Source organism: Ranitomeya variabilis, chromosome 2 (genome assembly GCF_051348905.1).
Source record: "Ranitomeya variabilis isolate aRanVar5 chromosome 2, aRanVar5.hap1, whole genome shotgun sequence".
Classification (NCBI taxonomy): Eukaryota; Metazoa; Chordata; class Amphibia; order Anura; family Dendrobatidae; genus Ranitomeya; species Ranitomeya variabilis.
Genome location: NC_135233.1, coordinates 539,279,325 through 539,292,550, shown reverse-complemented (window position 1 = coordinate 539,292,550; position 13,226 = coordinate 539,279,325). Strand labels below are relative to the sequence as shown.

Sequence of the window (13,226 nt, the reverse complement as noted above, 5' to 3'; positions counted from 1 at the left end):
TGACGTGACCGCTCTGCTGTTAGGGCCGGCGCTCAGTCAGTGTGGGAAGCGGACGCTGGGGGACGCGCAGGTGAGTGTGTACTGTTTGGTTTTTTTTACTTTTACGCTGGTAACCAGGGTAAACATCGGGTTACTAAGCGCGGCCCTGCGCTTAGCAACCCGATGTTTACCCTGGTTACCCGGGGACCTCGGCATCGTTGGTCGCTGGAGAGCGGTCTGTGTGACAGCTGTCCAGCGACCAGACAGCGACGCTGCAGCGATCGGCATCGTTGTCTGTATCGCTGCAGCGTCGCTTAGTGTGACGGTACCTTTAGTCAGAACGGTGATCTGACAGAGTGCTGTGCAAACTGTCAGATCAGCGATCTGTGATGTCCCCCCTGGGACAAAGTAAAAAAGTAAAAAAAAAATTTTCCACATGTGTATAAAAAAAAAATATATATATTATTCCCATAAATACATTTCTTTAACAAAATAAAAAAAAACAATAAAAGTACACACATTTAGTATCGCCGCGTCCGTAACGACCCCAGCTATAAAGCTATATCACTATTTAACCCCTTCAGTGAACACCGTAGGGGGGAAAAAAAAAAAGGGGCAAAAAACAACGCTTTATCATACCGCCGAACAAAAAGTGGAATAACACGCGATCAAAAAGACTGATATAAATAACCATGGTACCGCTGAAAACGTCATCTTGTCCCGCAAAAAACGAGCTGCCATACAGCGTCATCAAAGAAAAAATAAAAAAGTTATTGTCCTCAGAATAAAGCGATGCCAAAATTATTATTTTTTCTATAAAATAGTTTTTATCGTATAAGAGCGCCAAAACATAAAAAAATGATATAAATGTATCGCTGTAATCGTACTGACCCGAAGAATAAAACTGCTTTATCAATTTTACCAAACGTGGAACGGTATAAACGCCTCCCTTAAAAAAAATTCATGAATATCTGTTTTTTTGTCATTCTGCCTCACAAAAATCGGAATAAAAAGCGATCAAAAACTGTCACGTGTCCGAAAATGTTACCATTAAAAACGTCAACTCGTCCCACAAAAAACAAGACCTCATATTACTCTGTGGACCAAAATATGGAAAAATTATAGGTCTCAAAATGTGGAGACGCAAAAACTTTTTTGCTATAAAAAGCGTCTTTTAGTGTGTGACGGCTGCCAATCATAAAAATCCGCTATAAAAAATGCTATAAAAGTAAATCAAACCCCCCTTCATCACCCCCTTAGTTAGGGAAAAATAATAAAATTAAAAAAAGGTATTTATTTCCATTTTCCCATTAGGGCTAGGGTTTAGGGTTGGGGCTAGGGTTGGAGCTAAAGTTAGGGTTAGGGTTGGGGCTAAAGTTAGGGTTAGGGTTGGAGCTAAAGTTAGGGTTCGGGTTTGGATTACATTTACGGTTGGGATTAGGGTTGGGATTAAAGTTAGGGGTTTGTCAGGGTTAGGGGTGTGGTTAGGGTTACCGTTGGGATTAGGGTTAGGGGTGTGTTTGGATTAGGGTTTCAGTTAGAATTGGGGAGTTTCCACTGTTTAGGCACATCAGGGGCTCTCCAAACGCGACATGGCATCAGATCTCAATTCCAGCCAATTCTGCATTGAAAAAGTAAAACAGTGCTCCTTCCCTTCCTAGCTTTCCTGTGCGCCCAAACAGGGGTTTACCCCAACATATGGGGCATCAGCATACTCGGGACAAATTGGACAACAACTTTTGGGGTCCAAGTTCTCTTGTTACTCTTGGGAAAATATAAATTTGGGGGGCTAAAAATCATTTTTTGGGGAAAAAAAAGATTTTTTTTTCACGGCTCTGCATTATAAACTGTAGTGAAACACTTGGGGGTTCAAAGTTCTCACAACACATCTAGATAAGTTCCTTGGGTGGTCTAGTTTCCAATATGGGGTCACTTATGGGGGGTTTCTACTGTTTGGGTACATCAGGGGCTCTGCAAATGCAACGTGATGCCTGCAGACCAATCCATCTAAGTCTGCGTTCCAAATGGCGCTCCTTCCCTTCCAAGCTCTGCCATGCGCCCAAACAGTGGTTCCCTCCCACGTATGGGGTATCAGCATACTCAGGACAAATTGGACAACAACTTTTGGGGTCCAATTTCTCCTGTTACCCTTGGGAAAATACAAAACTGGGGGCTAAAAAAATCATTTTTGTGGAAAAAAATATTTTTTTTTTCACGGCTCTGCGTTATAAACTGTAGTGAAACACTTGAGGGATCAAAGCTCTCAAAACACATCTAGATAAGTTCCTTAGGGGGTCTACTTTCCAAAATGTTGTCACTTGTGGGGGGGTATAATGTTTAGGCACATCAGGGGCTCTCCAAACGTGACATGGCGTCCCATCTTAATTCCAGTCAATTTTGCATTGAAAAGTCAAATGGTGCTCCTTCCCTTCCGAGCTCTGCCATGCGCCCAAACAGTCGTTTACCCCCACATATGGGGTATCGGCGTACTCAGGACAAATTGCACAACAACTTTTGTGGTCTAATTTCTTCTCTTACCCTTGGGAAAATAAAAAATTGGGGGCAATAAGATAATTTTTGTGAAAAAATGCTTTTTTATTTTTACGGCTCTGCATTATAAACTTCTGTAAAGCACTTGGTGGGTCAATGTGCTCACCACACATCTAGATAAGTTCCTTAAGGGGTCTACTTTCCAAAATGGTGTCACTTGTGGGGGGTTTCAATGTGTAGGCACATCAGGGGCTCTCCAAACGCAACATGGCGTCCCATCTTAATTCCAGTCAATTTTGCATTGAAAAGTCAAATGGCGCTCCTTTCCTTCCGAGCTCTGCCATACACCCAAACAGTGGTTTACCCCCACATATGGGGTATCAGCGTACTCAGCACAAACTGTACAACAACTTTTGGGGTCCATTTTCTCCTGTTACCCTTTGTAAAATAAAACAAATTGGAGCTGAAATAAATTTTGTGTAAAAAATTTTTTTAAATGTTAATTTTTATTTAAACATTCCAAAAATTCCTGTGAAACACCTGAAGGGTTAATCAATTTCTTGAATGAGGTTTTGAGCACCTTGAGGGGTGCAGTTTTTAGAATGGTGTCACACTTGGTTATTTTCTGTCATATAGACCCCTCAAAATGACTTCAAATGAGATGTGGTCCCTAAAAAAAAAATTGTGTATTGAAAATGAGAAATTGCTGGTCAAATTTTAACCCTTATAACTCCCTAACAAAAAAAAAATTTGGTTCCTAAATTGTGCTGATGTAAAGTAGACATGTGGGAAATGTTACCTATTAAGTATTTTTTATGACATATCTCTGTGATTTAAGGGCATAAAAATTCAAAGTTGGAAAATTGTAAAATTTTCTAAATTTTCACCAAATTTCCGTTTTTTTCACAAATAAACGCAAGTTATATCGAAGAAATTTTACCAATATCATGAAGTACAATATGTCAGGAGAAAACAGTGTCAGAATCGCCAAGATCCGTTGAAGCGTTCCAGAGTTATAACCTCATAAAGGCACAGTGGTCAGAATTGTAAAAATTGGCCCGATCATTAATGTGCAAACCACCCTTGGGGGTAAAGGGGTTAAAATAAAAAAATTACATCCTTACCTCTCCATCGCTCAGGCCCCCGGCACTAGCAATACTCACCGGTCCTCGTTCCGGCGCCGCTGTGTCTTCCGCATCTTCTGCACTAACGTTCAGGCAGAGGGCGCGGAGTAACCACATCATCGCGCCCTCTGACTTGAGCGTCACTGCAGAGGACGCGGAAGACGGAGTGGCGCCTGTAACGAGGACAGGTGACTATCGCGCAGTGCTCCCCCTCACCATTATACTCACCTGCTCCTGGCTCGGTCCCTGCGTCTCCGAGCGCTGACAGCTTCTTCCAGCGTTGAGCAGTCACCGTTACTGCTCAGTACAGTAATGAATATGCGGCTCCACCCCTATGGGAGTGGAGTCGGGTCCATATTCATTACTGTAATGAGCGGTACCATGTGACAGCTCAACGCTGGAAGAAGCTGTCAGCGACCGGAGATGCAGGGATCGCGCCAGGAGCAGGTGAGTATGTCACAGCCGCCATTCCCCCTCCCCCGCCTATTTCCTGGGACAATGACTCGAGTATATGCTAAGTGGCAGTTTCAGCCTAACAAAATGGGCTGAAAATCTCGGCTTATACTCGAGTTTATACGGTAAATGTTTATTGTTCTCGGACAGCACCACGGAGAGAGGAGATCCGCCCCTCAGGGACAAGGAAACCTACAGATAAAAGGGCGGTACCTCTCCCTCGCATCAGTTGGTTTCCTGTCCCTGACGGGGAACCTTTTTTTGTTGGCGCGGTATCTGCAAAAGAAGCCGTATCCAAAGGACCGGGGCCGGTCAGCCGGGTTCCGGCAGCGAGGAGGCTCCTGTCGCGGCTGGCCAGGTACTCAAAGCCGCCATCGCTGGAACCGATGGGTTCTTCAGGGTGTGCAGGGGGAGAATCGCCGCCACTCTGAGAGAGGAAGGGGCGCTGAGACACCCGGAGCTCCTGTGCCGATAAGCGCACGCTCCGGGTGCACAAAGATGCCCGCCGCTCCGGAAATGCGGTAGTACTTCCGGGTCATCGCCGCGCGCATGCGCTGTAGCGTTTTCTCCCCGGAGACGTGACGTAGAGGCCGGAAGGACGTCTGACGCTGGGAGGTGGCGCCAAATTCAAATAGGGAGATAGTGCACACATGCTTTTTGCACACGCTCCCTGGAAACATGGAGGACAGCGACGCACAGCAAGAGCCAGAGCAGCAGCCAAGGCAGCAGCACGAGCATCATAAGAAGCAGGCAGACCCTAAGGGAAACAGGAGAAGCGGGTCCAGCAGTCGTTAAACACAGCTCAGCAGATCTGCTGCAGTGACCAAATCTCCTTCTCAGGGTTCTCCTCTACCAGATCCGGGCCCCCCTCCAGAACCGGTACCTACGTCTACGTCTGAATGGTGAGTGACCTGCGAGAAAGTTCATTTTTTGTAATGGGGTTCCTCCTTCTCCCTTAATAGGGAAAGAAGAGGTTGGAGAAAAGGAAAAATAGATCCTGTCCCACCTGTAACAAAGCTTTGCCGGTAGCCTGGAACAAAAAGCTTTGTAACTCATGTATTCAACACCTATTATGTGACGAGACCCCCGATTTCACATCTGAGCTGAAAATTATAATTAGATCCGAAGTTCAGAATGCCCTCACATCTTCCAAAAAGGTGAAAGATAAGAAAAAAGAGGTGGTATATTCCCACTCTGACCAGTCTACAGCTGAGGACACGGATTCCAATAAATCTGATTCCTCCTTGTCTTCCTCTGATGAGGATTCAGGCCGTCACTGCTTCCCATTGGATGAGGTAGATACTCTAGTAAAAGCTGTTAGAGCTACTATGGGGGTAGAGGATCCCCGTCCCGATAGAACGGCTCAAGATATAATGTTTGGTGGCTGGGGCAAAAAAAGCGGAGAACATTTCCCCTAAATTCTAATGTCCAAACATTGATTTAAAAAGAATGGGAGAAGCCTGATAGGATAAACTCCTCAGTACCCTCTCTTAAAAGGAAGTATCCTTTCGAAGACGAGGCGTCTACTTCTTGGGACAAAGCACCCAAATTAGATTTCCCTGTAGCCAAGGCCTCAAAAAAATTTGCTCTCCCATTTGAGGATATGGTTACCCTTAACCCCTTCATGACCGTGGGATTTTTCGTTTTTCCGTGTTCGTTTTTCACTCCCCTCCTTCCCAAAGCCATAACTTTTTTATTTTTCCGTCAATTTGGCCATGTGAGGGCTTATTTTTTGCGGGACGAGTTGTACTTTTGAACGACATCATTGGTTTTACCATGTCGTGTACTAGAAAACGGGGAAAAAAATTCCAAGTGCAGTGAAATTGCAAAAAAAGTGCAATCCCACACTTGTTTTTTGCTTGGCTTTTTTGCTAGGTTTACTAAATGCTAAAACTGACCTGCCATTATGATTCTCCAAGTCATTGTGAGTTGATAGACACCTAACATGACTAGGTTATTTTTTTACCTAAGTGGTAAAAAAAAATTCCAAACTTTGCTAAAAAAAAAAAAAAAAAAAAAAAAAATTGCGCCATTTTCCGATACTCGTAGAGTCTCCATTTTTCATGATCTGGGGTCGGTTGAGGGCTTATTTTTTGCGTGCCGAGCTGGCGGTTTTAATGATTCCAATTCGGTGCAGATACGTTCTTTTGATCACCCGTTATTGCATTTTAATGCAATGTCGCGGCGACAAAAAAAAAAACGTAATTCTGGCGTTAAGATTTTTTTTCTCGTTACGCTGTTTAGCGATCAGGTTAATGCTTTTTTTTTATTGATGGATCGGGCGATTCTGAACGTGGCGATACCAAATATGTGTAGGTTTAATTTTTTTTTTTATTGATTTATTTTGATTGGGGCGAAAGGGGGGTGATTTAAACTTTTTATATTTTTTTTTTTTTCACTTTTTTTCACTTTTTTTTTTACTTTTGCCATGCTTCAATAGCCTCCATGGGAGGCTAGAAGCAGGCACAGCACGATAGCCTCTGCTACATAGCAGCGATCTGCTGTTCGCTGCTATGTAGTAGAAAATCAGGTGTGCTGTGAGCGCCGACCACAGGGTGGCGCTCACAGCTACCGGCGATCAGTAACCATAGAGGTCTCAACGACCTCTATGGTTACAATGGAGAAGCATCGCCGACCTCCGATCATGTGATGGGGGTCGGCGATGCCGTCAGTTCCGGCCGCCCGGCCGGATGCGGTAGTTAAATGCCGCTGTCTGCGTTTGACAGCGGCATTTAACTAGTTAATAGCGGCGGGTGAATCGCGAGTTCACCCGCCGCTATTGCGGGCACATGTCGGCTGTTCAAAACAGCTGACATGTCCCGGCTTTGATGCGGGCTCACCGCCGAGCCCTGCATCAAAGCAGGGGAGCTGACATCGGACTGTACCGTCCGATGTCAGTAAGGGGTTAAAGACCCTTTAGACAAAAAATCGGATACCTTTCTTAAGGGAGCCTGGGGATCGGCTGGGGGTAGCTTGAGACCCGCAGTAGCAGCGACATGCACCTCTAGATCTTTAATGGTGTGGATTAACCAATTGGAAAAACAAATTAAAGATGGTTCACCCTGGAGTAAAATGCTAGATTCGATCCTTGTAATTAGAGCTGCAGCAGCATTCTTAGCAGATTCCTCAGCGGACTCTGTGCGCTTAACATCCAAGGCTGCAGCTCTCTCCAACGCAGCCAGAAAAACATTATGGCTTAAAAGTTGGACAGGTGATATCCAAACGAAACTCAAATTATGTTCCATTCCATGTGAAGGAAATTTCTTGTTTGGAGAGACCTTGGATGACATCCTCCAGAAAGCTGGGGATAAAAAGAAAGGGTTTCCAAACCTGGGACCAGCCCCATTCAGACAGTCCTTTCGGAATCGGAGACTTTTTCACCGAAGACCCCCAGAGAACAAAGTAAATGGGACGAAAAAAAAAGAAGGGACAGGGGCTTCCTTTTTGGCAACACCTCCCGTGACAAAAAACCCTCTAAATGACATTTTTCCCGCGGTGGGGGGGAATACTCACTTCGTTCCTCCCAGCCTGGAAGAAAATATGCAACAATGCCTGGATTTTAAATCTAATTCACTCCGGTCTAAAGATTTTCTTTCTTTACCTCCCCAAAATGTTGTAATCACAAGAACAAGGTCCTCAGCAGCAGAGCAAACCGCACTAGAAAAAGAAATTATATCCCTATCACAGAAGTCTGTAATTCAGGATATCTCCCCTCAAGAAATAGGAAGAGGTTTTTATTCCCCACTATTTCTAGTGCCAAAACCCGATGGCTCTTATCGAACGATAATAAATCTAAAAAACCTGTACATAATAATAATAATAATAATAATAATAATAATAATAATAATAATAATAATCTTTATTTTTATATAGTGCTATCCTATTCCGCAGCGCTTTACATTTTTTGCACACATTATCATCACTGTCCCTGATGGGGCTCACAATCTAAATTCCCTATCAGTATGTCTTTGGAATGTGGGAGGAAACCGGAGTGCCCGGAGGAAACCCACGCAAACACGGAGAGAACATACAAACTCTTTGCAGATGTTGTCCTTGGTGGGGTTTGAACCCAGGACTCCAGCGCTGCAAGGCTGCAGTGCTAACCACTGCGCCACCGTGCAGTGGTTATAAGTATATAACCAAAAATTAAAAATGGAAACAAGAAAATCCACCATAGAAATCCTCTTCCCGAACTGCTACATGGTCGTGCTAGAGATGCGAATTCGGCTTCAGGAAAATGGCCGACGCGATCCCCATCTGCGCATGCGCGGCAACCCGCGCCCATTTTCCTGAAGCCCCGGGCAGCAGAGCGCTCCATCTGCGCACGCGCGGCCTCAGGAAGATGGCCGCCCCCACCGATCACCAGGGGAATAGCGCAGATCGCGCTCTTTTTCTTCACCTGCGCTGTGGATTCGGCAGTTGGGCATAAGCAAACCACTACGCCACCAACGGAAAAATAAGCAAGATCTGGGGGAAGAAACAGCAATATCACCACGCCCATTTGACCTGACCACCTGGATTGACAGGCGAAAACGGCGACTTTGGTAAGGTATTTCGTCAGCATAGGTGGGGAATCAGGGTACACAAAATTCACTGTTGTAACGCACAGCTCAGGCCCTATTTAACGGTATTTTTATCTCATACTGAAAAAACGGGGTGACAGGTTCCCTTTAAAACAAGGCGAGTGGTCCCTAAATCAATCTATCTACAACCAGATTACAGAACTGTGGGGGACCCCAACAATAGATTTATTCGCCAATTTCGATAACAAGTAAACATGTTTTGCTCACTGAACCCAAAAGGGAATCCCCAGGCCCTGGATGCTTTTCTGATTCCATGGACCCACAAACTGACATATGCTTTTCCTCCAATTATTCTGATCCTGGCAGTCATTCGGAAGATCAGAGAAGACAAAACAAAAATGATCCTTATAGCTCCGATCTGGCCAAAAAGGACATGGTTTTCCTGGCTAAGGATACTATCGGTCTCAGACCCAGGGATCCTACCGAATATACCAGACCTACTACAGCAAGGACCGGTCTTCCATCCGCAGGCGACGAACTTACATTTAACAGCCTGGATTTTGAACGGAGACTATTAAAAGAAAGGGGGTTTTCAAACAACTTAGTAACTACTTTATTAAAAAGTAGGAAACCTGTTACTACTAAAGCCTATGGGAAAACTTGGAGAAAATTCTTATCTGTCTCCAAGGTGAAAGTCCAGGATGAGCCTTCAATTAATAAAATACTTGAATTCCTGCAAAAGGGTCTGGAACAAGGGTTGGCGGTCAGTACTCTACAAATACAGATAGCAGCTCTGGGAGCACTCTATAATCAAAATATTGCGGCCAATTCATGAGTAATAAGATTTATTAAAGCGGTAACAAGATCAAAACCTCTAGTTACTCAGAAAATGCCCTCGTGGGACCTAAACCTAGTCCTCTCTGCGCTAACGGGTACTCCATTCGAACCCATAGACACAATTCCCATAAAAACACTCACTTAAGACCATTCTTCTGGTGACTTTGACATCTGCACGCAGAATAAGCGACATTCAGGCCCTGTCTTATAACCCACCTTTTACAAAAATATTAGATGACAGTCACTCTTAAACCTGACCCGGCTTATTTGCCAAAAGTGGCTTCCAAATTTCATAGATCACAAGAAGTATCCCTGCCGTCCTTTTGCCCAAACCCCAAAAATGAGAAAGAGAGAAATTTCCATAATTTAGATGTCAGAAGATGTCTAGTCCAATATTTAGATTCCACCGGGAGTATAGGAAGGAAGGCTCTTTGTTAGTCTGTTTTCAGGGTCCTAGGAAAGGATTCCGGGTATCCAAAGGAACCTTGGCAAGGTGGATAAAGGAGGCAATAGCCTTGGCATATTAATCCACGGGGAATACGATCCCGGATGGTATAAAAGCTCATTCCACAAGAGCGGTAGCTACCTCATGGGCTGAGAGGTCAGAGGTATCAATTGAGCAAATCTGCAAAGCGGCCACCTGGTCATCACCATCAACCTTTTTTAGACACTATAGATTAAATCTAGCCTCTGTGTCTGACTTGACCTTCGGGCGAAGGGTTCTCGTGGGTGTGGTCCCTCCCTAAGCTTAGTCTCTGCAATTCTCTCCGTGGTGCTGTCATGGGAGACCGATAAAGTCATAGTTACTCACCGATAATGGTGTTTCTCGGAGCCAATGACAGCACCCGCTTATTCCCTCCCATCACGAGTGCGGTGAGCACTTACTTATATATAACTAATGTAACATAATATAGGCACGGTGTTCCTCTAATAAGCAATGTTATACTATGTTTTCTCTGTTGTAACTGACCTGGAGGTCCTCCGATGCTCTGTAAACCAACTGATGTGAGGGAGAGGTACCGCCCTTTTATCTGTAGGTTTCATGTCCCTGAAGGGCGGATCCCCTCTCTCCGTTGTACTGTCATGGGCTCCGAGAAACACCGTTATCGGTGAGTAACTATGACTTTTCCTTCCACATTCCAAAAATTCCTGTGAAGTACCTGAAGGGTTAATAAATTTCTTGTATGTGGTTTCATATAGACCCCTCAAAGTGACTTCAAATGTGATGTCGTCCCTAAAAGTTTTGTAAAATTTGATGAAAAAATGAAAAATCGCTGGTTTTTTAACCCTTATAACTTAGTAAGAAAAAAATATTTTGGTTCTAAGATTATGCTGATGTAAAGTAGACATGTGGGGAATGTTATTTATTAACTCTTTTGTGCGATATGACTATCTGATTTTAAGGCATACAAATGAAGTTTGAAAATTGCGAAATTTTTCAAAATTGTCTTATTTTCATTTTTTTCACAAATAACGCAAGTCATATCGAACAAATGTTACTGCTGTCGTAAAGTACAATATGTCACAAGAAAACAGTCTCAGAATCGCCGGGATCTGTTGAAACGTTCCAGAGTTATGACCTCATAAAGTGACTGTAGTCAGAATTATAAAAATTGGCCTCGTCATTAAAGTGAAAACAGGCTTTGGCTCAAAAGGTTAAGGAAGTAATCACTCCTAATTATGTTATTATTTGTAAGTGCATTTTCATTCTTAACGATGGCTGTTGTCTTAAGTTACCAGCGCCGTTCCAGTCAGCTTTGTGGGATGCTGTTTCTGTCCCAGTGAAAAGCTGAGATTCAGAACAATGCTCCATAGACTAACATTGTTAGTGACTTCCAGACCACACTCGCAAACCCCTGTTTGAGAACGGTTGTCAGTTTTCAGGTCACGTGGGCCAGGATAAGAAGAAGCTGTGTAGACTGTGAAAGTTCATTATTTTCCTACTAAAAGGGGTTGTGCCACCCTAAACAATACATTCAAGTAAACCGAAATGGTGGAAATAACTGGTTTTGTAATTTACAGTTATTAATCACTGACATGCTTCTACAGCAGTATGGGAGGTGAGCATAAGTTGTGCACACTGGGGGTGGGGAGTTGTGGGGGGGGGGACTCATATGATGACGGGAACTGCGCATGCTCGCCAACTGATCAGCCATTGAGAGGACGGCTAAAGCTTGCAGACGGAATAACGCCAGGGAGCATACTTCAGTGCATGAAAGCTTATTATTCTTTGAATGGAGCATAATTTTTAAGAACTGTACAAAAAACATTTATGTCCACATTTTCTGCTTGGTTGAATGTATTCTTGATTGTGGCACAACCCCTTTTAACCTTTTAAGCATCATTACTTACAACAGAATGTGTATTGAAGATTTTGATGAAATATCATCATTAAATGAAACTTGTCAGTCGATGCTTGCTGCCTAAGCCACGAGCAGCATGATTAAATATCTGTATGCACCTTTGCAGCCAGGAATGTTTTTCTGTGTAGCACCAGTGTTTCAGCACAATTCTTAATTGAAGAGCTGGGGCTGACACCATAGTGAGAGAACCAACTAGTCTGGCACTACCCCCATCTGGGCTCTCTAATCCTCCCTGTGGGTACAGACTAGTCTGGTCTCCACTTATAGACCCAAACCGATCTTTAAACTGCTTTCCATTTAGACTGGAGTATTTGAGATAAGATTGTGCAGCGAAGCTGTCATTCATGCTATCTATAGTTTTGGACCGCATGAATCGCCTGAAGTTTCCCATAAGGGTATATACATCTCTCTCCCACTGTATCTTTTATATACTGTTCGATATGATAAATGCAGTAATAATTCGCGACTGTCAGGTTGGACATAGTTTCATGTTTCTGTACACCAATTACATTTTTTACTGCTATATTTTCATTTTAGGCTGATGTATGGGACTTGGACATCATAAGGGCAAACCACAGCTCATGGCCTACTCTTATCAGTGACATAAAGGAAGGATTCATATCTGTAACTGGGCATTCTGGTGTAGGTCAATTTATTTGCTTTATTGTACTTTTACTTTTGTATGTAATATTCATATAAGACAGTGTTTCTCAAGTCCAGTCCTCAAGAGCCACCAACATGTCATGTTTTCAGGATTCCCTTAGTATTGCGCAGGTGATGGAATTCATGCTTGAGCAGGTGATGAAATTATCACCTGTGCAATACTAAGGAAATTCTGAAAACTTGACCCGTTGGTGTGTCTTGAGGACTGGAGTTGAGAAACACTGATGTATGAGATCAGGCTTTCTGGATGTGTATACTTATGTATATTTGTGCTATGCTCACGTTTTTCACCTGAGTAACTAAAAAAGTGTGTGTGTGTATATATAATATAATATACATATAATATAAATTTATTTTTTAAATGTCAGCTCAGCAAAATTGTTCTCACCTTGCAACCTCCACAAGAATTTGAATGTTGTTTCATCTTGATGGCGATTATCAAATCTTACCATGATCTCTCAATGCTTGCTGTGCTTGTTACGCAGGCGGCTGATCAGTCACCTCCTCATTACTCTGACTAGTGTATCCCACAGCAAACGAGCTGCTCGGCAAATGACATAATTTAGCTTCTTGCTTCCATCTCATGTATGTCCCTCTATGTTTAGACCTCAATACTTTTATCCGCTGTAAGGTGGGGGACCTGGGTGACAGGCTGACACACGCAGTGCGCATGCCCAGGAATCCTAGCCCCACACTGTGCATAATGCATAACACACTGCGGGGCTGGGATTTTCAAGGTGGGTGGCCGCAATGCCCGCACAGGCGCAGTCTGCAAGCCTGGCTGGGATGTCAGA

General features: G+C 43.7%; 1 protein-coding gene across 3 annotated transcripts in view; it reads left to right on the top strand.

Annotated features, from left to right (window-relative positions):
* EDC4 (enhancer of mRNA decapping 4) overlaps positions 1-13,226 on the top strand; it is a 1,216,007-nt gene that overhangs the window by 254,745 nt on the left and 948,036 nt on the right. For 2 of the 3 annotated variants that reach the window (XM_077288123.1, XM_077288126.1), the window contains exon 7: positions 12,307-12,411. The exons of the other annotated variant lie outside the window; for it this stretch is intronic. In XM_077288123.1, coding sequence (XP_077144238.1) covers positions 12,307-12,411 — 105 coding nt within the window. The remainder of the gene's footprint in view (positions 1-12,306; positions 12,412-13,226) is intronic. 3 annotated transcript variants of the gene reach the window in all.